At 51.7% G+C, this 27397-nt stretch overlaps 1 protein-coding gene across 1 annotated transcript; it reads left to right on the top strand.

The window, feature by feature from the left end:
• Positions 1-323: 323 nt before the first annotated feature.
• On the top strand, positions 324-25977 carry JPH2 (junctophilin 2). The gene is made up of 6 exons (XM_031556550.2): positions 324-1052; positions 6999-7782; positions 17001-17119; positions 20504-21297; positions 22489-22586; positions 23464-25977. Exons 1-5 carry the CDS (start codon positions 674-676, stop codon positions 22567-22569), a joined length of 2157 nt encoding a protein of 718 aa, XP_031412410.2. The 5' UTR covers positions 324-673; the 3' UTR covers positions 22570-22586; positions 23464-25977.
• The last annotated feature ends 1420 nt before the right edge of the window (positions 25978-27397 follow it).

The following is a 27397-nucleotide window of genomic DNA, read 5'->3' on the forward strand; positions in this document are numbered from 1 at the left end:
CTCCTGCAGCTGCCTGGGGCTTTGTGGGCTGTAAGGGGAATGCCATGTGCTCGTGGTCTTGCTTGGATACTGTCTCCCGGGTAGGACAGGTGTGACTGGGAGAGGGTTTGGATGAGCCCGGTGCCCCGGGCTTTCATTCCTTGTCCTCCCTCTGCCATCTCCATGGGATGACGTGAGGAGCCAGGCGCCCCTTCCCAGCCGCTATTTTCGGCAGGCATTTACTTTCCCAGCCTCTGCTGGCCGCCTGCCCGGAGGTGGGGAGGCCGGAGCGGGGGGGGGGGGGCCGAATCTCCCTCCTCCTTCATAAAAGGGCCCGAAGCGGGGGCCGGGCCACGGGGTTATTTTTGGGAGCAGCTCCTGGGATCCGATGGCCTTGTTAGGGCAGCGCTGACCTCTCTGCGGGCGGGGAGGAGAGCAGCGGGGCGGGGGCTGCCTCGGGACCCCCCCCATCCCGTCCCATCCCTCCCCTTCCTCTGGCCGCGCTCGGCTCCCCGGGGCCCTCCACCACCCCCTGCTCTCCCTCCTCCTCTCCCCTCCTTCCAGTTTCTCCTTCCTCCCATCGCAGTCCCCTCGGGCGGGTGAGGAGCACCCAGAGCCTTCTGCCATGGGGCAGCCGTGCCCCCACCTGCTGCTGCTGCCCGGCTGAAGGGAGCAGCCCGGGAGCGGGGGGACCATGAGCGGGGGCAGGTTCGATTTCGATGATGGAGGTGCCTACTGCGGTGGATGGGAAGGGGGCAAAGCACACGGGCACGGCATCTGCACCGGCCCCAAGGGGCAGGGCGAGTACTCGGGCTCCTGGAACTACGGCTTCGAGGTGGTGGGCATCTACACGTGGCCCAGCGGCAACACCTACGAGGGCTACTGGTCCCAGGGCAAGAGGCACGGCCTGGGGATCGAGACCAAAGGACGGTGGGTGTACAGGGGTGAGTGGACCCATGGCTTTAAGGGACGATACGGCGCGCGGCAAAGCATGAACAGCGGAGCCAAGTATGAGGGTACCTGGAACAACGGCCTGCAGGATGGCTACGGCACCGAGACGTATGCGGATGGAGGTGAGGGGGCTGTGTGGGGCGAGCGGGCGGCCGCGGCTACGGGATGAGCTCTGCTGTCCCCATGGGCGAGGGCCGGGCATCGTGGTACCGGCTGCCCCTGGCATCCCAGCAATAGACCTTGCATTGCGTGGCCTTTGGCTCCTCTTCCCAGTGACTGATCATTCCTGTTCATGGCTGAACCCTGGCACCAACTCCACAGGTTCGCGCCTGCGGCCGGCCCGTCCCCTCCTCATTGGGTGGCGAGCTGGGAATGTTTGTGCACTGGATAGAAGCCACCTCCAGCATCATAGTGCACTTTGCCTATGTATTAAGTGCTGCTCGCACGCCTCCGGCTGGGTGCCTGGACATCTGCTTTGCTGAAACGTGGTTGAGTTAAAGCCATTTAAAATACGCAGCCACATGTCTTTCCCTAAAATAAACCCTTTTCGTTCTTTCAGAACTCTCATTCCCCCACGGTGCAGATGTGTGCTGTGCTCTGTATGGGCTCAGTCTAATTGTGATTTTGCTTTAGTAGCAATTTTGGAGTTAGAAACATTGCAAGAATCTCTGTGCAAGTAATTCTGTAGCTCTTCAGTACTATAGTGTTCCACGCTGCCATATTTAGGATAGCTAAATAGAGAGGGTGATTTGGAAGAAATACGCTGCAAAATATGTATCAGAATTACATCTATATTTATCCAGGACGCGCAACGGAGCTACTTTGTAAAGAAAAATAACAGTAATGGTGCAGATCTTCAGAATTAAGAGCACTGGATTTATAGCCCTTAGGAAAAGGGACCAATTGAGGGCATGGCCATGGTGGTGCAGATTGCTGCGGGTTACTGTTAGCACCAGTCACTACGGTGTTGTACAGCCATCAGGTAGCTGTAAGCAGCATGGAATATCTTGGCTCAGCAACTGCATGAAGATCTCAAAGTATCACAGATTCCTCACTGCTCACAAAACACATCCTTCCCCGAGGGTGCAGGGCTGCTGCATTTTGAGTTCATGTCACAGAGGGCAATGTAAAGAGGTGCCAGAGGAGTTTGAATGGAATTCAAGCTTTCTGTAGGAGTTTGAATTAGGTCTTGTGCTGAAAGCTTGCGGCAGAAGAAAGGTGAACACGAGGCTGCAGGCAAAGCCATCCTGTTGGTGCCAGCCAGCACATCTGCTGCACAGAGGTGGATGGATGTGACCGGGGGTTGGAGTCACTTCCAACGCAGGGCAGTCTATGATTCCATGACCTGCAGCAGCTGCTTCTGTGTGGTCTCCTCACCTATGCACATAGCAGCACATCTGCACGGCCCAGCTGAGGCCATGCTGTTGATGGGACTCACTTATATCTGAGCTTAGATTGCCATGGCCAACATCTGGACACCTCTGGGAGCTGCCAGCCCTGCAGCTGAGTTTTGTGAGCCCTGGGTGCAGCCACAGAAGGACAGCAGGGCCCTGGGAATGCTTGTGCACGTGCAGCTCCTTGGAAGCTTCACAGCTGTGTGAGGGCTGCAGGGAGGTGCAGCTGATGCTGGTGCTTTAGATTACATGTAACGTAAACCTCAAATATATACATTTATAAAATTACACACTTTATGCTTTAAAATGCACTTACAGGTTTGTCTGTGATTTGCTGCCTGACGCTGGTGGCTGCATTAAGCCCAAATCTGGAGCAAAGCTTATTGAAATCCCATATTGATTTTTGGTAAGAAATGAGCTCCCAATATAAATGAGCTCAGAGCTGGCCAGGCTGCTTTCTTCTTCTCTACCAAACACCTGTGGGAGGCTGATGACTTAAAGAGCTCTCCTATAATTCTGATTGAAGTCAGCCATGATGGTTCCTAGTGTGCATGGTCAGACAGAGGATCAAGGAAATAGGACATTTCCTTGAGTGTCCCAGCTCAAAGCATGTGTGTGCTTGCTTCTGTTAGCAGGAAAGAGCTTGGAGTCCTTTGCAGGGGCAGGGTAGGACAGATAAGCTGGCAGTGAATTGGGCTGTGCAAGGCAGAGCATGCAGGAACTCGTCATTTTGATGGGCTGATGGTTGGACTTAGTGGTCTAACTAAGACTTAGTGATCTTTCCAACCTTAACGATTCCATGGTTCTATGGTTTTGTAACACAAGTTATGAGCAAACACTTGGCTGTTTGATTTCTGCCTTGAAGTTTTGTTTTCCCTGTAAGGAAGCCCTCATTTTTGGGTACGTGCTTTGGCTCTGACTGCTCAACTCTGTCAAAACTTGCTGCAGGAAGAAGTGTCACTGCTAACACAGAGTCTTACTGCTAATATAGGGGAGTCCTGCTCAGAGCTCTGCTTTGCTGTACAAATAACTGTTTCAATGTGTATCTATACACATATGGCCCACGTGCCCCATAGCAGCAGCACCTCTTCACTGCAGGTCTGCGAACACAACGCTGTATTGCCTCCATGTGCCCGGGGCTGATAAAGTAGCTCATCAAAAGTCATGGGGCATCAGAAGGGGAGCGGGACTCAAGTCCCTGTTTCCAGGTCCAGCACCCTGATTCCTGTTGACTGCCTCTGCTGCAAAATAATTCAGCTTTCAGTAATCATCTGAATACTTTGCTACAGAGCTGAATGTGACATGAGTTAATGCTGTGTCTTTCTATCCCTCTCCGTTTCCCTCTACTTTTCCTTTCCAACAGAAACTTTGAGGTAGCACTGTCAGAGTCCTTCCCCTGCTGATGTTGGCACCCAAGGGAAGCACTCAGTTTTCGCTGCTCTGTCTTGCATTTGGCCCCGCGATGCTCCTGGCCTTTTGCACCACGTTCTCACACGTCTGTCATCACCGCCTCTGGGTAACAGCAGATGACTGGAAGGCAGCGACACCATTGGAGCTGTCTGCATTATTTACCTGCCTGTGTGTGTTACTTACATTCACTGCTGGTTATTCCAGCACCTCAGGCAGGCTGGGCAGGCGAGATGCAGTGCTGATGGCAGCAGAGGCTGAAGCTTTCAGCTGGACCATCCCATCCTGCTGCCATGTGTTCCAGGCATCCATAGGGAATAGGTGTGCTTGGGGTGAAGTCCCTGTCAGTGCCACAGCTCAATCCTTCCCACCCTGTGAATGCAGGCACGGCTGCTCTCTGCTTCACTCAGACAAAAGCGGTGCTCCTTATACCTGGGCATCGCAGAGGAAGCACCATTTTATCATTCCAGCAAGAGAAGATTCAGGCAACAAGGCATCATTGGAGTGCTGTCCCTGTTCTGCTTTCTTTCACACATGCACAGTTCTTGCATCCCCCAGCAGCCCACTGCCTGCCCCCCTCTCCTGAGCCAATGCACACTGAACTGATCGGGTGGGTCCCTACAACAGAGAGTTACAGCTCTGTTCCATTTACACCTGAAACAGTTTCTATTCCCATTCGCTGCTCTTTTTTTAATTATTATTTTACAGAATCTCAGCTCCTTGTGAGCAGCGTGGTGGTGCCTGCATGTCCCCCTGTGCCATGGCATGCTGTGGCCCCACCACTTTGATAGCCATTATGTGATTTCAAAGCAGTCTGCCCTCAGGACGCTTTATGCTATGAAGAAATCCTGGTGATGATTTTTCCTGTGCTGCAGTAGCCCCATGTTTGTGCCGCTGGTGGGAAAAGAGGGTGTTTCTTCCCACAGAGGGAAACTGAGTCAGGAAACCATGAAATGTATTGGCCAAGGCTGCTTGTGGCTTGATGACAACAGTGGAGGGGGAACCCAGGAATATGAACTCTCCAATGCAGTGCTTTTCCACTGTGCTGCCAACTTCATGTTGTTGAAGCTCCATTGACTGTGAGTCTGTGCTCAGATGTCATTGGTATGGGCATAGGGAGGGATGGTGGTGCCCAGTACCTCCCCATACCCATCCCAACCGTGCCCCATTGGCCGCAGGACCCACACGAGGAGGCTGTGACCTGTCCCAGCACATCGAACTGCTCCCGGACCTCCTGGCTGTGCTCCAGGCTGATGGCTGTGCCTGGGCACGAAGCCTCAGTCAGCCACCATAAATCACAGTGCAACATGGACGTGCCAGTGAGCCCTCTGCTCAAGCTCCCACCCAGCCAGGAGGTGCTGCTCAGGAGAAAGGATGGAGCTGGGATTGTTGGAGGGCTCCTAAGCCCATGAGACTTCCAGAATTCCTCTTCCAGGTGGTTAATTCAGCAGCGATATCAGATGCAGCCTGCTATGTGCAAGGTTGGCCTGTCCTCCAAGGAGGTCTCCAGTGTCAGGCCTATCGAGTGTCAGCCGCGCTCGCTGCCACGCTGGCGGGGATGGGGTGCTGAGTTCAGGGGCTCCTCATGGGGACAAGAGCAGGGTAGCACGTGGCAGCTCCGTGTTAGGAAGATTCATTACCGTTTTACAGAACAAAATGTGGGGTTGGAAGGGACCTCAGAGTCCAACTATTTCCAACCCCCTGCTGTGGGCTCGTTGCCACCCATCAGATCAGGTTGCCCATGGCTCCATCCAATGTGGCCTTGAACACCTCCAGGGATGGGACACCCACATCTTCTCTTGGCAAAGGTACCTTGCTCTGGAAGGCTACTTTTGTGGCTGGTGCAGGTGCTCTGCAGTGTGTGAGCCCTCACTTTGGTATGTGGGGAGATGCAGTGCTGCAGCAGCCAGAAATCCTCCATACCCCAGGCAGGGAGCGAGGGTGGCAGCCGGGGGCAGCAGCTGCTGCCTGCCTGGGCACTGCTTGCCTTTCCTGGCCCCCGAAGCTGTAAGTTAACACCTCACAGGCGGGTCCAGAGAGGATTTCAACGAAACCTGAAGCTTCAGAGTAGAGATTATGCTGCAGAAGTGGCCTGGGAGAGCGTAAAATATGCACTCCCACCATCACCAAAGAAGGAGCTGCATTTGCTCCCTGGGGACCAGGGTCATCTCTGGTCTCAGTAACAGCGTCTGAATGTGGGAATGAATGCCTGCAAGTCAGGTCACCCCTCCTTCTGAGCTGGCAGAAAGGGCTCGCTCCCCAAATGCTGGTGTCTCCTGGCAGCTCTCTGTTGCTGCTTAATGAAAACCAGACGTTTTTGGATACATAGTGAACGTGTCCCCTGCCCATGTGTGGAGCCAGACCTGGGAGGGCAAAGAGCAGGGGGGGCTTTTCCAAGGGTGTTTGTGCCCTCCCCAGAGCCCTCCACCCACAGTGTTTTCGGGCCAGATGGCCCCTTCCAGATGCTGGCTGATGGATGAGAGCAGAGCTGAATACTGCTTTTGTTTTGGGTGGTTTTGCTGGTTTCTGAGGCAACTGTATCTACGGAGTGAGGAGAGCAGTGGGGCTGGGAGGGCTCAGGGCTGGGGAGCCTTCCTATGTCCCGTCCTGAATGGTGCCACGGGGCTTGCAGCGTGCTTGGCAGGGTGGCTGTGTTGGTGCTTGTTCTCCTGCTCTTCCCAAGAGCTGTTCTGCTACTTTAAGTCTCTTGGCATCCTGGTGAGAAAATCAGAGCTGCTGTCTCCAATTTACCATTCTGGAGCCTGCAAACATGCAGAGAAGGAAAAGACCAGGTTGGCAGAGAACAGTGTAGTTCTCCCATTCCCCTGAGGTGTCCAGGTCCTGCTAGGTCTCAGCAGAGTCCCAAACCTGAGGTAAAGCCCCAGCTGAGGCAATCACAGTCTCCTCTATGTTCCTCTTGCATGACGTGCTCTCCTGAGCTGGGTCCAGAGAAGAGAGCAGAGCTGGAGGAGCCCTTCACAAAGATACTCCTCTACTCCCTGCTTTGCTGTTTGTGTGAGTCTGGTCACAGGATCACAGGCAAGCTGTGCTGGGGCAAAGCAGATGCTGAGGGAGGTCTGTCCCCTGCCAGCACCACCTCGTGTCTTCTATCCCTGCTCTCTCGTGGCTGCTTTTGCAGGTCGGCCGATGCTGCTGGATGTTGGATTCGAGGAGGGCAGAGCGAGTGCTCCTGTCCCACGGTGGGCACCAAACCGCAGTGCCTTGCCATCGTGCGCTGCTTCACCGCCTGCCTCTTCTCTCCCACAGGAACCTACCAGGGCCAGTTCACCAACGGCATGCGGCACGGCTACGGCGTGCGGCAGAGCGTGCCCTACGGCATGGCTTCGGTGGTGCGCTCCCCGCTGCGCACCTCCCTGTCCTCCCTGCGCAGCGAGCACAGCAACGGCACGCTGCCGCAGCAGGACTCCCCCGCCGCCCACCCCGAGAGCCTGCCCGCCTCGCCCACCATCACCCGCGGCGGCTTCGCCCTCAGCCTCTACGCCGACGCCGAGGCCGCCAAGGTGAAGAAGGGCGGGCTGTTCCGCAGGGGCTCCTTGCTGGGGAAGCTGAAGAAGTCCGAGTCCAAGTCGTCGTTGGCCAGCCAGAAGAGCCGCGTCAGCTTCCTCAAGAGCGAGAGCGGGATCAGCTCGGCCGCCAGCGATGCCACCTCCACCGCCAGCCTGGGCGAAGGGGCGGAGGGAGAGGAGTACCCCCCCTTTGAATCCGACATCGATGCCACCACCACCGAGACCTACATGGGCGAGTGGAAGAATGACAAGCGCTCGGGTTATGGAGTCAGCGAGCGCTCCAGCGGGCTGAAGTATGAGGGTGAGTGGCTGGACAACCTGCGGCACGGCTACGGCTGCACCACGCTGCCCGACGGCAAGAAGGAGGAGGGCAAATACCGCCACAACGTCCTCGTCAAGGGCATGAAGAAGCGTGTCATACCTCTGAAGAGCGCCAAGATCCGGCAGAAGGTGGATCGGAGTGTGGAGGGGGCCCAGAGGGCAGCAGCCATCGCCCGGCAGAAGTCAGAGATCGCGGCATCCAGGTGGGTGCGTGGGGTCCTGGGGGTGGTGGTCACTGTCCCACGTGTCCCTCTGGACCATAGCAATGGGGTCAAACGTGGCTCTCTGCAATTTCTATTTAATTCGTTTTACTGCCCTTATGGCAGCCCAGTGGTGGGTGTTCAGGACCTGCCGTGGAATGGGGAAGAGCTTCTAGCTTTCTACTGTCTCCATCTCCTTTTTCAGCGTGATTCATGCTTTTTCAGCCTCTGAAGAGTCCCTGTGGCAAACACCCACACAGTGAAACCAGGCTCCAACCAAACTCTTTCCTTTTTCTCACCCTGCCCAGTCCTGTCCCCCACTCCCCTTGGCTCGGGGAGCTGATGACTAGTGGGGACTGGTGGGGACAAGGAGCTGGTAAGATGGGGGTACGTGGTGAGATGATGGGAATCCGGTGAGATGGGATCATGTGGTGCCTCACCAAGCTACCGGAGTGGCCATGGTGATGTTAATGGGGATGCTGGATGTGGTAACTCCAAGAGGCTCATAAGCAGCAAGCGTCCCAAAGGAACACTGCAGCAAAGCATGGCTCTGCCCTGGAGCCCATGGTGTGGCAGGATGGGCAGTTTCCAAGCTGCCTCCACGTTGGCAAGGCATTTCAGCCTGTTTGTCTCTGAACTGGGGCTTTGGAGCCAGGGCAGGTCTGACGGGCAGGAACAGCATGCATGGCGTGTGCAACAGCTCATGGCCACCCCTCAGTTTTCATTGCACCAGCAAAGATGCTTTGAAACCAGACAGGTGGGCAGTGTTCAGGATTAGCTGTGTTAACAATTAGCTGCAGAGGAAAGTGCTGATAGCCTCTTGTGTCCATGCCAAGATGAGACGGAGCAGCTCTGGGGGTGGCAGAGGAAAGTCCTGCTCGTATGCCCCATCCCTGTGTGTGTCTGATCTGTGGCACTGTGTCTCTGTGGTTGGGGTTGTCACTGCCCAGTGACAAGGACCCCATGGGGCTCATGGCACACAGATGGTGATCCCCTCTTTCTCTGCTGCCATGGTTTTGCAGCCACACTGTGGCACCTGCATTGTACCTGGTCTGCAGGGAGGTGACTGTAGCTGCAGTGCTGTGCTGCTTTGTGCCTTTTTAGGGTTTAGTTATAAAAGTTGCTTAATTACCACGCAGTCATAGGAAATAATTGCCCTGGGGAAGGCTCTTTATTTTCAAACCCTGTCTCTGCCCGCCTTCATAGCCCAGAGACGCCTCTGTGTTCCTGGCTTCGAAGTTTTGCAGGGAATATGACTGTTTTTTCTCCAAGCCCTGTTGCCTGAACAACCAGCAGAGAGAAACCATCCAGATTTCAGAAGTCATGCAGGGACAGCAGTGTCACAGACCCTGTCCTGCTGGGGAGGCTCCACCAATGCTGACCCCACCGTGCCCAGCAGCAGAGCATGGCAGCAGCAATTGTACCCTGAAATAAGGAGGCTGGAGCTGCAAAAGCCTCTCCATGAGAGTCAGTTTATATAAGCCTCTTTTATTATACACTATTTACACATTGGATCAAAAGCGGCTGTGCAGCACTTTCCATCAGGGGCTGGAATGCAGCTGCTGCCCTCGCAGGGGACCGCATCCCTCCCGGCATGGCTGGGAGATAATTTCCTATTAAGGAAACCTCAGAGCTGGAGGAAATTAGAGGTTGTACTGCACTGCACTGCACTGCTGTGGGACGTGCTCCCTTCTTAGGGCTCATGGAAGCACAGTGCTGTGCAGGGCAGCTTTCCCTTGCAGTCCCAGTGGTCCTCAACCTACCTCAAAGCCAACACTTGTCTTCTCCTGGCTGCGGGCTGCAGCTCACCCTTTCTATCCGCCTTCACTCCTGGTGTGTGCTGCTCTGGCTCTGCTGCTGCCTTGTAAACACCCGCCTTGTGCTGCGCTCCTTCTCTCTCCTGTTCCACTCATCCCTGGGATCAAGTATAAATATAAATAATTTTGCCTAGCAAAGGTCCTAGGAAGAAATCCCAGCTCTGTCACCAACTTTCTTTTGGCTTTGAACTTTGCCTCAGTTTCTACACCCACAGCAGAGAATTAATTGCACGCAGGCTGTGAAAATAAATTATTACAGCTTATAAAGGGCTGTGCTATTGTTAATGTCTCCCCAGCCCATAACTACAAGGTGGAGTTCCCTAGATTGAGTGTTTATATTACTCCTTGCAGGGCACCATGTGCCTTACATGAGAAATGTCTCTGAGGCCACTTGAATTGCTGTTTGGGGAGGACATGATGTCTCCGTGCAATTACTGCTAGGAACTAATTGCTGGGACTGAGCAGCCAGGCTGTAGCATACCTGGCTGCCTCCATGTGCCCCTGTCATTGTGTGTGGTATTTGGGTTCCATTTGCTTCTGGCACTTGAGGGAGCCCCTCACGGAGCTGAGCTAACATGCAATCCAGCTGCTGGAGAGCATAGAGGAGAATTCACTCTTTTACACCATAAAAGGCTCTTTAAGACTTAAAAATTCAGAGGAAAACAAGCCCGAGTGCTGAGGCTGCCTCTGTTGGTTGTGCCGTAGGAATCTCAGGCACGTGGCCACGCTGGGATGCACAGGCAGGCAGCACTTGTGCTGAGCAGAGCCAGGGAACGAGCTGTGCTGGTGTGTGAGTGCAGCGGGAGGGCTGCAGGCAGCTCTGGTCACAATGCCTGCTGGGCTCGAGCACTCTGGGTGGCTCCTGCCCACTCCAGTGCTGTCCTACCCTGCCTGGGTCCCTCCTGCACCCTCTGGTTGGAAATCCATCTGCTTTCCACCTGTGCGAGGGGCTGAGGATGGAACTGGCATTGATTTGATGGCTGGAATGGAATGGGATAGGGTAAAATAGAATGCAAGAGGAGGGGCTGGCTGCATTTTGAAGTTTGATTTCTGAAGCTGTGCACTCAGTAGCTGCACAGCTCAGCTCACAGGGGCACGCATTTCCTTCTTGATGGGGCTTCTGGGAGACAAAATCAGTGTCTCTGTCCCAGCGTAGCAGTGCCTGCTGTGATCTCCTCTGCATGCCATTGTGCTTCCCACTGACTTGGACAAAATTCAACACAGGGACTTTGCCATACGTCCTGCATGGCGTGGGCCTGGCCAGGCTCTAGCTGGTTTGACGGGTACGCATTCTGCTAATAGCACTAAAATATGTCTGTCGGAAGTTGTAGGACCAATGGGAAACTGAGGTATAAGGGACAAAGGATGCTGGTGTGCTTCACCTGTTATCTATAAATGCTGGCCCTGAAGTCTGAGCAGCTGGATGTTCTGTGACTGGAGGATATAACTAGGAATTATCACATTCTGAAAATTTTTTGAATGTACAGCTGCCCTGCAATCCTGCCACTTGGATATATAAGCCCTCAACTCACATCCATGGCCCCATATCTCTTCCCGAAGCCGCCCTGCCAGCCATCCCAGTGCTCCCAGCCTTCCCAAGCCTCAGCACTCGGGCTCATGGAAGGTGCAAATGACGTCCGGGAATCGCTGCAGTCAGCACAGCGTCCTGACTAAATAAGGGAGTGCATAGCAGAGGTTTATCAGCGCTGCCGGGCGCGACAGCTGGGAGCCATGGCCAGCAGCCCCAGCTCGGCCGCATGTTGCAATGTGAGGTGCTCTGCCGGGCACTGCTTGTCTGGGAGAGCAGCGGAGCATCCCAAATTGCTGCACCTTCACCCTTCTTTCATCCCTCCCTGCAGCGGCCTCCTCTCCAGCCGGGCTGACTGTAGCCATGAGCTCTGACAGACACATTTTTGGCCAGGACTATGGCTATTGGGCTGAAACATGCTTTGACTTCAGCGCAGGGTATGTGTGGCTGTCTTGTTCTCCTCCACCTCACGTGGATTTTCTGAGGCTCATTCATGCTAACAGGGGCCATGCACTTCCAACAGTGTTGGTGGCGGAGTGCTTTCCTGGGTTTTCCAGGGCCTTTGGGACCTACTGGGATCCCATGAGAGAGTAGGGTTGGACATCAGTGGGTACGTCCTGGCCAGCGGGATTCATGGACTGTCTGACCCAGTGGGAAATCTGTATATCAACAGCTTGCAAACATGCAGAGGGAAAAATGAAGTGAGACTTCAATCTGGAAAATGGCTGGAAAATGGCAGCTTCATGCTGGACTGATCTGAGTCCCCTCCAAAAGGTTGGGAGCCGGACCTGAAAATGGTTGGCTTCAGCCAGGCTTTGCTCAAGAGTTATCGTCACTTCTGTAGCACGTGATAGAGACTGATATTGAACAATAAAAAATATAGGAGTAAAATGTCTGATTCAAATACAGAACCTGAGATACAGAATCCCTCTCTCCTCCTGGTGCATTTGGTTAGCTTAAGCTGGTGCCCAGCAAGAGCCCTTTGGTTGTCTGTGTTCCAGTTTTTGTAGCTTTGCCCCTTTGGGACCTGCTGAGATGTCCCATCCCCTCATGTGCCCTGCAGCTCTGGTGCAGGCATGCAGGAGCTATCCTAGCTCACAGCCTCGTCTCTTTGTTCCTCTGGGTTCAGACCTGTGAATATCAACTTGAGAGACAAAGAGGCTGGTGGAAAAATGCTCCTGCCTTAGACTCTGATGAATCACTGGGCTTCTGACCAAATACAATATTTTAAGAAATACGCCTGCTTTCATTTCCTTACCAAAAAAAAAAAAAAAAATCCTGTTATTCCTTTCTTGACTGGGAAAAAGAAACACCAAAACGTAGCCTGTGTTTCCTCACTCTCTGGATTTAGATTACTAAAACCTGAAAAGAAAATTTGAATTAGAAGTTGTTCAGACTTCCAATTGAAGAAGCCAGTAGTGCCACAGAGAGAATGCCCACCTCCTGACCTGATCCAGGGCTGGCACTCAGGTAAAGCTCACTTCGGTTGCAATGCAGTCTATATGGCAGAGCTCTTTGGTCAAGCTGGGCTCTCTTGAAACAAGTGAGTGCTGCAGCCCTCCTGCTTCATTGAGCCAACCCACTGTGATGTGGCCGGATCCATGCCCTGCTCTGTCCAAGCAGAATTGCCCTAAACACTTGCGGGGTTGGTCAGCAGCAGCAAATCTGCTTTTTCCCCCCCAGACGTCCCTGCAGGTGCTCTTGCTGCAGGAACAGGCTCTGTAGCTTGTAGTCTTGCAGACAGCTGCAGGTCTGTCTGCTGCGAGATTGATGTCACTTTAAGTGTTCTGAGGGGAAGTATCCCTTGGTGAAAGATGCAAGTAGCTTTGAGCTATTTAGAGCTGAGGATAACATTTCGGTATTTAAAAAATTTACCAAGTAATCATAAAGGCTAATGCTTGCTGAGATCGTTAGGTTGCAGCGAACTCTGCCAGGTGCTCCTGAAGCAAAGCACAGTGAAGGATGCTTCTCTCCAGACAGAATGGACTGTTTGTGCTCCTTATGCAGGAAGCAATGAGAAGAGGTTCAAAAAGTTCACAAAGCAAAGTTCACACTGCCACTGCTTCAGTGTAAGTGCTGGTACAGCCAGCAAAAATCCCAGGGTATCTCATGAGCTGGCTGTCAGGATTGTTCTGCAGGCCAGGGTGGTTCCTCTTTGGGGATTTCCTTTACAGTGATGTAGGTGTTTCCCATAGGAGGCAGTTTGTGTTGCTTTATGCACAGATCACACCCTGCAGGCACAGAGACCATGATATAAACGAGCATAGTCTCAGGTCTGGGAGTGTCACAGTCTAAACTGAGTAGGTATGTGCACACAAATAGATAGAATAAGAAGAGCAATAGGACAACAAAATGTACGCCTGGCTGCTGGAGCGGGATGTCCCTGGGTGGGGTACACAGATGGGTGACATTGGGACACAGAATGTGGCACAAAAGATGAAACAAAAAGGGGGTTCCAGTTCCATGGGCTGGATACAGGCAAGTGGGGAGAGTGGGTAACAGAGGTGTGTTAGCATCTGTGTGTGTGTGGAGGCAGAGATAGAGACACAAAGGAGATGGAATGGGGGTAAGCAGGAAGAAAAGGACGGCCTCAGTGCCAAAGGTGGTGTGGAAAATGGAGAAGTCAGAAAGCATTTGTCCTGTTGTGCCTTGTTTGTCCTCTTCCCTCGCAATGTGAACACAGGAGCACAGAAGGGACCACACTTCTCATCAGCAAAAGCACTTCTGCGGCTTTCCCTCTATCTCTTGAGTGCTGCAAGCATCCCTGCCAAGACAAACTGTTATCTGAAGGTTCTTCAGAAGGACAAAATGCCACCAGCATGACCATGGAAGTGTGTTGAACTTGCCTGTGTTCCCTGTGCTCCATACGGCCGTGCTGACAGCATGGCATTTAGCCCAATTTGCACACTTGTCCCCACAGGACCTGAATCCAGCAGAGAGTAGTTTGCTGTACTGATGGGACAAGGAGTCCCTGGAGAGGGAAGGACCGTGCTGGATGCTTTTGTGTTTCTCTGAGTACGTAGATGTGCAGTAGCTGGGGCAGAGGGCTCAGCTCTCCCCCTGTTCCTGGCCTCAAGGTCATTGCCGCACCTGCAGGTGCCCCAGCCCTTCTGGTATTTGCAGCATTCTCTGCTAATTCCAGCTTCATTTGCAGGCTAAGCCAATGTGGATGTGCAAAACCACATAAACTGTCTGAAGAGATGGCCCTGCTGGCGCAGCTCTGGGCCTCACCTGTTAGCACAGCGCTCAGCTGCGGCTCGTGTGTCCGCAGGGGATTTCAGCAGCAGTCAGGAATGAAGCAGGCAGTGCTGCTGGGACAGGGCCAGGGAGAATGGGAGTGGAGCTCTGTCTGCACACTAATACAAAAACGATTAGAGCATTAGAGCCGTGCCAGGGGAGGAGTGAAGCATTTAACTCCCTGCTCCCAGCGTCCTGCAGCAGTCACTGCAATCCCTGAGATTGCTCTGGTTGGGAATAGGAAGTGCATCCTTTCTTGGGCTGGGGAGCACCAGCTCTGGTTTCTGAAGGCTCCTCTTTGTGTTCTTTGCCCCCGGTCGGGTACATGTAATGCTCACAGCTTATTTGCCAGCACTGCTTTGAAGACGGGCTGATGAATGCTGCTGCTGGTTGTGCCCTGGGCTCTCCCTGGGTGCCTGCTATTTGTCTGCTGCTCTGCCACTGTGGCCAGTTTTATTCTGCATTGAGCTCCCCTCCCCGGCACTGCCAGGATAAATAATACATTCAGAAATACTCTATGAGAGCTTGATGTTATTGTTATGGCTGGGCCATTCCCTAGAAGCTGTGCATTGTCACGGTGTTCCAACAGAGCAGAGTGTACTCCAGAGCTGTGCTGTCACCTCTAGCACCATGTGTTGTCACCAGGCATGCCAGGATCCATCTGCACCCCTTTGGTTCCACATCAGCACAAGTGCAGTGCTCCTACTAGCAGAGGGAGCAGACCCTGCATCCAGTCCACTGCCAGGGTACTTTTTCTGAAGTTATCTCTAGGAACCCTCTGCTTCCAGGTGCTGCCCATTTCCTGCAGGGTCTGAAAAGTGGCCAGGAGACCCTCTGCTCACCAAGTGACTGAAAAGGAAGCTTTTATCTTTGTGTGGTGAATCCCATCCCAGAGCAACAGGACAAAGGCAGGGGCTGGAACACATCCTGTGGGGTGAAGAGCTGGTTTCCCTGTTTGATGAGCTTGTTTGTGGGGCTGGCATCATGTAGGCTTGTGCTCCCTGGGATTTGCTGAGCCCACTCTGATCCCTGGGCATGGAGAGCATAGAGCCACCCCCCTCAGCCCTGGCCAGACCTCAGTGGAATTAATCACACTGATTACATGCTACCAAAAAAGGAGGTGATTTCACTGTTCCAAGCTGCCTCAGACCCCCTGCTTGTGAGCAGTGGCTTAAAACTGCTGTCTTCTCCCTCATCACGTAGCCTCTCTGGGTTTAAGAATTTCGGATAAAAAGACCAAGAATGACAGCAATCCCAGGCAGTTCAGTCTGCAGAGATAAGGTGTGGGTGCAGGCAGGGGTGAGCCATGTCTGCAGCAGTGGGATGACGTCCCAGAGAGACGCCGTCCCGGGCACAGCAGCTCCACATCCTCTGCTCTATCTCAGGGCACTGAGCAGCATTTTCGGCTCCCTGTCAAGTCACACCGGTGCCTGTATCAGTTGGGATTAGTGCCCTGCCTTCAATTCTTTCCCTACAGCTATCCAAAGTGACTTGTGCGTGTATGCACATATATATAATCTTCTACTCACCAAGGGTCTCAGAACAGCATTTCTATCACCTTCTCATTGCAATTGTCAAGTTTTCAGAGTAAAGCTAGTTTTGTCTGCATGCTGCATCTGAGTTTAATGGGAAAGGACCAATGAAATTCCGACATGAGTTTGAAAAGTCTGGGTATCATTTAAATAGCTCGACAGACATTGTATGACCTCATTAAACTTGTAATAAATTGATGTTGAAGGGCTGCTAACTGCACATCTGCTCAAAAATAAGTGGTTTTGCCCTGGTGCTGCCAGTGCATACTCTGCTGCATGCAGCACGGGAGACAGAGAGCCCTGGGAAGCATTAGGGCATGGGGAAAGCCTTCATGAGCCACAGGTGGAGCAGAGCAGCTGAGCATATGGTGCTTCACCCTCCCTAATTTTTAAGGTGTGATCCTACTGTTTGAAGTCAGTTCCCTCCCAGACTGTGAGCAGCTGGGCTGCAAAGCTTGCCCTGCTTTTAGCATAAAGATCATAGGGCCTTGAGTGTGAGGTATGTGAGGAATACAACAGCCGGTGGGCAGAATAGCTCCGATGGCCCTAGGGAGCAAGCAGGAGGCGTGCTGGGAAGGAGCAGAGAGGGCTCACAAAGTGAGGCTGTGAGGGAAGCAATGGTTCTGCTTTTCCAAGCAGTTGTGCCTGCTGAGAACAGTCCCTGGACTGCTGCAAGCAGAGAATTCCCTTGGACATGCCAGAGTTTGTTGCTGGAGAGCTCTAGGAGTGTAATTTGGGATGAAATGTGTCAGCTGTACTGACAAGAGGCATGCTGCTGCTGGTGAGGTGCTTCAGCTTGCTCAGGGGTGGTGACAATGCAGTGGTGCCCAGCCATCACCTTGCTGTCCCTGCGTGCTCCTGTGAAGTCTGCAAAAGTACTTCAGACGTTCCTCAGAGCAGGCATCTTTGTGAATTGCAGCATGGCAGCAAGTCCATTTTGCACCATCTGCTGCCTCCCTGCAACACGTGAACATGCTCATGTTTGCAAATATATCTGTTCCATTTGCTGGTCACACCTCAGTCTTAAACTCTTTGTGCCCCTTGCTGAAATTCTGGGCTGATGTCAGCTCAGATAGCACTCACTGTTGTCCCCTCTTCTCTCTGCAGGACTACTCATGCCAAAGCCAAGGCTGAAGGCTCTGAGCAGGCAGCTCAGGCAGCTAATAATGAGTCAGGCATAGCCAGGATGATGGCCAGGGAGCTTTCCCCAGACTTCTACCAGCCAGGTAAGACAAGAGGCTTCTTCTAAGGGATTTTGCAGTTTCCTTGGGGAATCTGTTCCAATGCTTCTCCCACTTTATAACTCAGGAAGCTGCCTTTCTATCTATCTCAGATCTACTTTTGCCCAAGTTCAGCCAGCCCCCTGCACATGTGTGACTTGCTGACCTTACACTGCTGTTTTACCTGTTCCAAGTTGTTACTATAGCCTGGAGGAAATCTGCAGTCCTCCAAGCTCCCTGCCTCTTTCTCCCTGTTACGAAGCCCTCCCAGTGTCTTCCAGGGCAGCAGAGAGCTAGTAACTGCCTGCAGCACTCTTGTGAATACACCCCTTGAGCTGCAGTGGCTTTTTCTTGGAACAGCTTTGCAGATTGACTCATAACCCATATCCTGCGAGGCCACAAACCGCACCAAGGGTGCAGTCAGGTTCAGCTAATTAGGAGCTGTAATATCCTGTAAGAAAGTTGATAATGCAAAATATTATTTCCTTAATTTCCTATATATTTGTTTGCATTATATGTTAATTATATGGCTGAGAAAACACTGGAGAGGTTCCTTCTTTAAGAGCAAGCGCTGGAGATTAGCAGATAGGAAGTGTAATGTTAGAAGCAGCACTGTCAATGCCATTACCTTTCCCTAGAACAGGCTAGATAGACCTATGTTCTTTCTGGGAAGTTTTCATTTTCATAGAAGGGAGGTAATAGCAGAGCAAAAAAACAGATCCAAACGCCTATGTTTCATAACGTATCTTCCTTATTATGTGATTTTGTTATCTGGATCAAATGTCCAGCATCCATCACAGCATCAAAACTGGGGATAGAAGCCAAACACTGCCTGCTACTCAGCAGAACCTGCTGCTCTGATTGCGGTGCCCCCATGCTGTGGCAGCACCTCAGCTCAGGACAGGCAGCAGGAACAGCACACACCTGGTGCTCGGCCAGACAGACACGCTGACAGATTTGCTGAAATTCCCTGCATGTCCATCTAGTCCTGCACCTACAAGCTAGGGAGACAGAGCAGTGGAGTGGTGCCACTGCCTGCTGCGCTGCAGGACCTCGGAGCTGCCTTTGGGCTGGGAACCACCACAGTGGCTGGGCACAGGCATGAGCCAGCATGTGACACTTCATTTAACAATAGCTAAACATCACTTGATCCTGGCATAAGCCTCTCAGCTGCCACTCACAGCTCCACATCCACCCTTTGCACACTGGGGTATTTATAGTGCAGAAGTAACAGAAACTGAAATTCCTGCTGGAAGGTTTTTGACATCTAGCTGGATCACTTCTTCCACCTGTAGCAACTGAATGAGACAAATGAAATGGTCTCTGCACAATGGGTCTCCTGGCCATGTGTGAGGCTGGTATGTGTCTTTCTTCTATAATTCTTTTTAATCTCTACATTCACTAAGTGATCAGAATATAACAAGGAGAGGTGTATCTTCTTTCAAGGCTGCACCTTCCGAGAACAAAAAGGCAGAAATCCACCTTTAGATTTTGCTGGGATTTGTGACATCTGGTCACACATACAGAAGAGCCTGGCAGTGTTTGGCAGCTGCATTTCCCTCTGCTATCTCTGTGTTAGGGACAGGACAGTCCTGCTCAGTGAGCCTCACATCCTTAATAAGTATTTAGCTCTGGGTTTCCTTTAGGATATTAGCCCTAAAGACCTGGTGGGGAGGGATGAAAGCCAGAGTTCTTGCTAAAATGTTCTGGGAGGTGAAGGAAGTGAGGCGGATGCTGGGGAAGGGAGGAGGATTGGGCTGTGCCTTCCCCTCCAGGCAGCTGGGAGTTTTGGTGTGAATTATTTAGGAGGAGAAGAGAGCACCAAGAGATAGCAGGGAGCCCAGAGCTGCAGGCCGCCTATTTTGAGGAGTCTGAACAACTGTTGAAAAGGCTTCCAAATAATCCATTTGCAGCCAGAAATAAATGGCCCTGAATGGGTTGCCTGCTGATTGACAGGAGCGTGTAGGCAAGGCAGAGCAGCTAAAATCAGTGCCCTCTCTCCCCACCACCTCCTCGGAGCAGAGACATTGCCCTGAGTGGGCAGGAGTTAGCAGTGTGCAAATCACACCCGTGATTTATTAGAGGGAATGAAGCACCAATCTCCAATTTCCAGAGTAGGGTCAAGTCTGTGTTAGTCCTTGGGGTGGAGGAGAGGAGGGGAGGAACCATGAAGCAGCTGGGGACAGTGTGGCTCCACGGTCTGTGCTGTTCAAGAGCACATGCCAAGCCCTGTATGTCTGCACTTCTAAGCATTACTAGGATTCAGCAGAATGAGACCAACATTTCCAAGAGCAGGTGCTTTCTTTTGGACTTGCTGATTTGCAACCCCACGATGCCTGTAAGGAGCACGCTCATGTTCTCTTTGCTACGGGCACTGCAGGGACATGCAGGGACCCCTGCAAGGTCCCATTATACAGAGTACTGTGTGCAGTTGTTTTTCAGACTTTTCTGGTCATTCCCTTGTGTGTTTTGCTCTGCCAGCACCACAGAATGAAGAACTGCCCTCAGTGACAGGCTCTACTTGATTTGCTTTGCAGACCTGGCCCAGGGTTAACAAGAAGTAAAGATTTAATGATAACTGAAGTGACAGCAACGTTGCTAAGAGCTGACAAGTCAGCATTGGAGACACGGCCAGAACGAAACCCGAAGCCCCGAGTCACCTTGCGTGATGGTGCCAGCTGATTTTGCTGGTGCCTGTGTCAGTGCAGAGAGGAGGGCTGGCCTTCACTGCCAGCCCCAATCTGTGCATAAGAAACATATTTTTCCCATATAGCACAGTGGAAGATGGATCACCTGGGGATATCTCCCTTTTTTGAGGAGGCAGGGTGCCTCTCCATGTGATTGTTTGTTTCCACTCTGCTAGACACCAAAGAAGCCACAGTGAAGAGTTTTCCAGCCAGGGAAAAAAAAAAAAAAAAAAAGAAAAAGCTTGGATGAGAGCTTGATCCCTTTAGGCTCAGGATAATCTTTCTGTGTGACTCCAAACCACAAAAAGCTAGGGTGCAGATTTTTGCTTCTTCTGAGTTTCATGTGGAGCTCCTGGCCTGCTCCTCCCTGCAGGGCAGTGCGAGGTAGGGATCTGCATCTGTAGGAGATGCCTTCTGGAAACAGGCTCTGCTTTGGGGCAGGCAGTGGAAAATGCAGCCTCGCTCCATTCTCTTAGGAGCTTGTTCTAGCCCGAAAGGGGAAAAGCACAGGGTGAGTTTGCAGCTAAAAAAACATGTCCTGAGACAGCCAGGGTTGTTTCTCAGGGGAAGGTGACAGCAAGGTGCTGCGAGCCCTGGGTTTGGGCTGGTGTGCTTTGTTCTGTGATGGGGTGCTGGCATATGGAGCAGGGAGCCAGGCCTTGCTGCCTTCCCCAACCCCCTCCCACTGCCCCTCTCTCTGCAGGCCCTGAGTACCAGAAGCGGAGGCTGCTGCAGGAGATCATGGAGAACGCAGAGCATGCCGTCAACATGGAGGAAGCGATGCCCCCTCAGCCCAAGGGCGCCCCTCCGCCCCCAACGCCCCCTGAGAGCCCCCAGCTGCACGAGCAGGATGAGGCCCCCCGCCGCCGCAGCCCGGCCCCCAGTCCCGCCGCCACTCCTCCGGAGGCCAAGCGGGCCAAAGCCCAGCAGGATGGAGCTCCACGGCCTGGCAGCTGGGCCGGGCCGGGCAGCGGCGGGGCCTCTGATGGCGAAGGCCGTCCAGCCTCACGTGGAGCAGCAGCACGACCGGCCGAGCAGATGGAGATCAGGCCGCTGCAGCGCATGGCGCGCGAGCCCGACGTCGAGCACTACAAGGGCTACCACAGCTACCCCGTCAGGACCTCCCCGGTCTCCCCCGCTGCGGACTATGAGGAGGAGCCACTCTCTGAGCGTGGGCTGCCATCCCCGGAGCCCCAGGGAGAGCCTCGGAGGCGCGGGGGCACCCCGGTGCAGACTCAGGAGCCTGCAGAGAGGCACGCGCCCCAGGCGGAGGCCAAGGCGGAGGCCAAGGCGGAGCAGCCACAACCCAAGGAGCTCAAGCAGCCCAGGCGGCGGCCCAGCCCCGAGCGCAAGGCAGTGAGCAGGAGCGAGCCCGCTGATGACAGAAAGACTGAGGGCCGGGCGCCGGGCCGGACGGAGCAGAAGGCGGGGGCCAAGCGAAGCCCAGCCCCGGTGGTGGCGGTGGCGGCAGTGCAGGATGCGGAGGAGGGTGACGAGGTGAGGTGTGGTGGTGGATTGGGACCAGCGGGACGTGGAGGGGCAGCTCTTGGGACAGCTTTCCAGCAGCAGCTCTGTTCCTTTTCCGTTGTAGGAACTGCTTTTCTTTCAGCTTTGTTTTTCCCTTGTTGATTCTCTCCCCAAAGGGCCTAGAATCTCAGGGCTGCAGTAGGCACAGACAGGCATCCAGGGGCTCTTTTTGGGCCCCCACAGCCTTTTGGAGGAGATTCTCCGTTTTCACCTGCTGGGTTTGGCTCAGTATGGGCTTTAAACATGATTTGGGACCAGCATTTGGTTTGGAAGCCTGCTCTCCAAGCCCAAGCTTCCTGCAGACCAAAATGCTGGGGGTCAGCCCTGGGCCTGGGCGACCTCACAAATACCTTTGGAAACTTTTCCCACACTGCTCAGTCCAGAGAGCCCCTCGAGATCTGTGGGGGCACAGAAGGTCATTTCCTCCTGTCCTTCCCGTGTCCCCAGCCATGAGGGCTTCCATGGTTGGTCCAGTGAAGTAAGCCTGAAATTTCAAAATTTGAGGGAAACAGACATTTTATGAGTTTTTTTTTCCTACATTCTTTCCCTTTTCCCACCCTTTTGCATGAATTTGGAAAGTTTGGAGTAACATGGAGGATGTGTTATTTTATCCATTACTTCCACTACCTCGTAAGGTGCGCCTTACGAGCTGATCCATGTTATCAAATCACCGATTTCTTGGATTTAAAGAGTATTCCCTGATACTCATTTTTGCTTGCATTTTGTTAGCCTGCTTCTTCTCACAGTCCTTTTGGCGTGAACAATTCCAGTGTCACTTTAGAAAAAGCACTGCTTGGAAATATTTTAGTCTGAGATAAGAACATACAGATGGATTTGTTCATCCTGAAAGTGGCAGCTTTACAAACACAGATTATGAAGATTATGAATAAGGAGTTCAGAGGAACAAGTTGAAATGGGCTTGGCTTTTTCTCTGCACATGGCCAGGGTCTCCCTTAAGACATTTGCAGGGGAGAAATAGGAGTAGAGTAGTGATAGGTAGGCAGTGGTAGATATTCAGCTAGTTTGTAATTCAGGTCAGATGCACGATCATTGGGAATGGGTGATTTTCATGTATTTGAACAGCAGAATCAAGGTAGCTCTATCAGGTCTCCTCACTCAGAACTATGGTATATAATACTCTGTCATTATTTTTTCTTTCAGGGACCTAACACAATTGTGATCTGTATGGTCATCTTACTGAACATTGGTCTAGCCATCCTATTTGTACATTTCTTGACATGAGGTCCCCCTCGGACAAGGTAAGAAAGGCAATGAGATTTTGTCCTCAATTTGTAGACCTCGCTGTGGACATTTTATAGTTGATGAACTTTACTGCTAACACAAGTTGTTCATTGACAAGTGCACTGGTGATAGAAATAGATGAGCATTTATTCAATAGGCGTTGAGATTCTCAGTTATCTCTTGTCTATTCCAAAAGTGATCTGTACAGTAATTTCAATGGATATTTATTGATTTCCTCAGAATTGAGCTGTTTTTATTGAATGCAGTCCCACAGTGTAGTTTTGCCTTCCCTGTTGGAAGGATGTGGTTCAAAGAATGAGAATTCCATGCAAAAATGCACTCAGCCCAGCAAGAGGCAGAAGCACAAAGAAAATGTGAAACTGGAGTTTTCAGATCAATTTGCACCAGTGCTAGTTCCACCACTGTTGTTACACACTTGAATTACTAAAGATCAGTGTGAGCTGCAGCGTGTATCTGACTAAAGTTAAGCTGGAGCTTGCTCAAGTCTTCTACCTGAGTTAGGATGTGGGCTTGCATTTGAATTTTGTGGCAATAAAATCTTGTGAGGTTTCTTGTGGCTGTGGGGTTTCTAGACACAGGAATGTGTTGTAAGTTTGCATAAGATTTTTGTCACCTTGGGCTCAACTGTTCCTAAATCATGCCATCATGACTGAGCCTGACCCTTGGGCCTCACATGAACAAAATGCAAGGTGCTCCTCCCACACTTCATGTAGGCTTTCTTCTTTGGGGCTGAAACTGCTGGGCACTGCTTTCACTGGTGTGTTAGTTGCCACTCAGCCTGCAGAGATGAAAGCTATGCAAACAGCAATGGTTATGTGTGGACTGCATGTTTTGCTCCCTCTTAACTCTCCCATTCATCTGTGTCTGGGACAGGCATTGCTGCTCACTGAGACCATGGACCTTGGTGGGGATTAAATCTCAGTCACCTGGAAACACCTATGAGAAGGACTTGAGATCCCAAGGTTGCACTGCAAACATGAACCTTAAGTAAAAGTACCTGAAGATCCTCCGTTCGGTCTCCCTGCTCCCAGGCTGTGGCCAAGAAAAAGTCAGAATTTCTACAACTTAACCTCCTTCTCTTCTTTGTATAAAGTAGCAGTTGCCTTAAATTATTCTCACCAAAGCCATCAACTGCCCTGTCGTGCCAAGGATGAGAAATTTATCTTTAGCTATAGGAAAATGAGTGAGAAGGTCTCATCCACACACTCATGTGTTTTGTAATTCTCTTGGTTGACTTGATGTTGGAGATTTCCCAAAGAATATCATCCATGGCCTGAAAATGCAACAATGTGCAACAACCAAAATGACACCTGAGAGCCGTGCCTCGGCTAGGGCTGGACAGCATCTCCCTCCATGCTTGTGTGTCATCCAAAGGGACAAGCAAAAAGTCTTTCCTTTCCCATCATCTGGAGGCGTTTTCCATGTATGGAGGACTGAGAAGGGGAGCATGTTGACATTGGGCTTGGTGAAGTGTGACCTGCCCACGCCTGCCAATGAGCCGCGGTTGGGGCTGCGGGGTGGGGTGTGAGGGGCTGGCTGGGGCGAGGCTGCTGGTGTGCCCAGGGGTGCTGCGGGTGCAGACGGTGCTCATTTCTGGACTGGGCACCATCCGAGCTCTCTCCTGCCATCAGCAATGCTCTGTGTGAAAGCGTCTTGCAGCGGGTGACTTCCCACTGTAACGGGAAAGGAAATCAATGTGCAGAATTTGCCCCTTTACCCTTTTTTTTTCCCCTATGAAAATGGTGCGAGTTACCATTAAAAGGAGGTCCTTACTGAACAATACCCCTGTATACCCACAGGTTCTTCCTCCTCGTAGCGCTGAGCTGTGAGGGGGCTCCAGTGCTGCTTTTTAACTGAAATAGAGTGGGCAGCCTTTCCTAGCAGAACGTGCAGGGTGGCTGTCATGGGAGAGGTGAAGTTATTCCTGAAAGGAGAAAGGTGCGGAGATCCGAGTGACTCCAGTGTGTTTGGGTATTGGGCTCAGAACTATGCAGCAGCCAGCCTTTCAGCAATGGTACAGCACAGAGGGGCAATAGAGCTGTTGTTCTTGTGTGCCAGGCTTACAGGCCCAGACAGTTTGCACCAATTCTTCCCAAAGCTGCGATAGAGAGTGACCTTTGGAAGGAGATGTTGCCACTGTGATCTGCTCTGATCCTTAGCAGTGCGAGCTTAGAAAGTCGGCACAGATGAAGTTACAGTTTAGTGTGAGGCTGAGTGCTTGGACATGTTTCTTCCTTCTTTTAAGAGCAATATGTGTTTTGTATCTATTTTTAAGTTAATCGGAAATGTTATTTATAGTCGGTTGTGCACCTCTGTGTATTCTGAAGTCTCACAGCATAGGACTGGGTGGGAAAACCTGAGGGACTGGAAAGAACGTGGAAATGATGGTTGAGGGGAAAAAACAGATGGCCAATCTGCTCCAAAGGTCAGTCTGAAAGGATTTCAGAAGCAAATGGCAGACAGACAGGAGTTTACACTGACTGGAGACACAGGGCAAAACCTGCCTAATTTATGTACTCTAATTATGATATAAGAGAGTGAGAATAATTCAGTACTTTTCTTTGTGAACCAAGTTTATTTTTTAACCTTATTCAGCTCAGGAACGTTGCCACAGTAGCAAGTACATGGTGTTCACTGTGGGAGAAGTGAATGTGATCCCTTCCTAAAAGCTATGTGGCTGTACCAGTCCTGAGAAAGCTGTGCAGCACCATCAGCACTTCCACAGAGCATAGTTTAGCAGCAATTTGCTTCTTTCTTTCTTTCTTTTTTTTTTTTTTTCTTTTCTGAAATATAAATGTATTGCAAACCCCAGGCTCTGCTGCCTTTGGTATTTTATCCTTGTCCATCCTCTCAATATGTCAGCTGCTTTTATTAGCTACCAAGACAATTTCCGTCGAGAGACCTGAGGGGCTTTTATTTATCACTAAGCACAAAGGGTCCTTTTTCAACAATGTTAAGATTACCCCCTCGCTCCCGCTCCAATTTTTTATGCATGTGATGTGCACACGGTAATGTGCTTTCCTCCTATTAACATTCTGAGAACAGTAGGTAGATTTGCTTTAATGTGACGTACAGATATATCCGTATTGCACTGAGATATGGATATATATATATATATATACACACACAGCCCCTTAGGGATTTCGTTTTCTTAGATGCAAAATAACAGATTTACCTCAATTTGCGTGCTTTCAAAACTGAATAGGATATTGTGTTATACTTTTCAGGTCTTACGAAGATGCAGATATGTTTCACTCTTCACACAAAAATACCTTCATCACAGATTTTGCAAGCTGTGTACTACAATCCGTGTACTGCTGTCCGGAGTTTTCTGTCAGTTGTTCTGCTGGATTATGTGCAATAATAAACAGTTATCTGCTCACTGTATCAGTGTTTATCTTTATGAGTGCCTTGCACTGGATGACAGGCACATGCTAATTCAGACCTTGTCTCGTAAATAACCTGTTGGCTGTGTTTTCTCTAGAGGATGGCTCAGCTCGGGGGGGAAGGCTGAGCTGTCAGAGCCAGACGTGGAGGAGGAGGTGAGCCAGGCTCCCGCCTGGGATGCCTCACTCTGTCGGTGACCACAGGATCTGGGCTCTCTGGGAATGCAGGGCTGCCCTGGTCTCTGCAGCAAGCGCACAGTGCTGGTGGTGCTGAGGCCCCCCAGGACTATCAGCAAGGGGAGAAAACAGAACATCACCAACCAGAACCTGGTGTGCAGAGTCTTGTGCCAGCTGTGGGGTCTCCCTTCTGTATGGTGTTTCCCCAGTCCTTCTAACTCCTTTCCTGGCTTCAGAAAATACTGAAATGGGACACTGCAGCTCTAAAGGTGCTTACTTCCCTGTTTTTCCCCAAATGGAATGCCACAATCTGTTACTAAGTCTCATTGTGATGCAAGAGGAGGACAGTCCCATCTGTCTTTTCCTCCCCCAAACTTCCCCAGCCATTCAGCTCACATTTCTTCTCTTGAACTTTGCAGGAAACTGCAGACAGTGCTGCTGTACTGCCATTAAAGCTTCATCCCAAATGCAAGGATGCTCTGGAAGCCATGTGTCAGCACCCAGCCACCTGGGCTGTGTCCATGCAGCAATCAGAGCTCCATCAGTATGCCCTCTACAGGTCCCTGCGCTGCCTGCCACCCTCCGAGGCTGCTACCAAATTTCTTCCAGACGGTGCATTGCTGCCTGCTTCTCCTGTGCCATGCTTCTGTGCTTGGAGAGGAGTAATTCTTTCTTGCTAACCTGCCGCCCTCAGTTCCCTGCACTGATTTAAAGTCTTGTGGATGTGGTCAGGACACAAATGGGGGAAAGGAGCAATGTTACGCTGTAGCTGAGTGCACAGAGAGGAGGCAATCACAGGAGGGCTCCAGGGCTCTGTGCAGCATCAGCCCCATAAGCCCATAAATGGATGGATGCCAGTGCCTGTCAGCAATCTGTCCTGCTGGTGCAAAAACTCACTTGCTCCTAGTAAATCTGAAGTCATGGCCTCCTACATCCACACTAGCCCCCAAAATGTTGTAGTGAATGGACAAAGTAATGGGAAAGCCAGACATGAAGGACAGGGAAATGGTAGTGAGGAGAAGAGCAATTTAGGGGGAGGATGGGAGAACAGAGCCCAGTGCCAGGCAGAGCCATCAGGGCTGGAGGAATGCAGAATAGCTAAAACCTTCAATCCCTTTTCTATTTCTGGAGTGTCTCACATGAGCAAAGCTGTGCAGAGGGGCTGGTGAGACGCAGGCTCAGCCTCTGCAGGCAATAGGGTCTCCCTCTTGCTTCTTTGGGGTGCAAGGGGTCTCCTGATGAAG

This window comes from Meleagris gallopavo, chromosome 22 (genome assembly GCF_905368555.1).
Source record: "Meleagris gallopavo chromosome 22, MGAL_WU_HG_1.1, whole genome shotgun sequence".
NCBI classification, from domain to species: domain Eukaryota; kingdom Metazoa; phylum Chordata; class Aves; order Galliformes; family Phasianidae; genus Meleagris; species Meleagris gallopavo.

What these genes read in the sequence shown, in the direction of transcription:
- JPH2 (XM_031556550.2), top strand. Translation starts at nt 674, where the DNA reads ATGAGCGGGGGCAGGTTCGATTTCGATGATGGAGGTGCCTACTGCGGT. An exon ending in CGAGACGTATGCGGATGGAG is followed by an intron (nt 1,053 to 6,998) that starts GTGAGGGGGCTG and finishes TCTCTCCCACAG; the next exon opens with GAACCTACCAGGGCCAGTTC. An exon ending in ATGCGGAGGAGGGTGACGAG is followed by an intron (nt 21,298 to 22,488) that starts GTGAGGTGTGGT and finishes TTTTTCTTTCAG; the next exon opens with GGACCTAACACAATTGTGAT.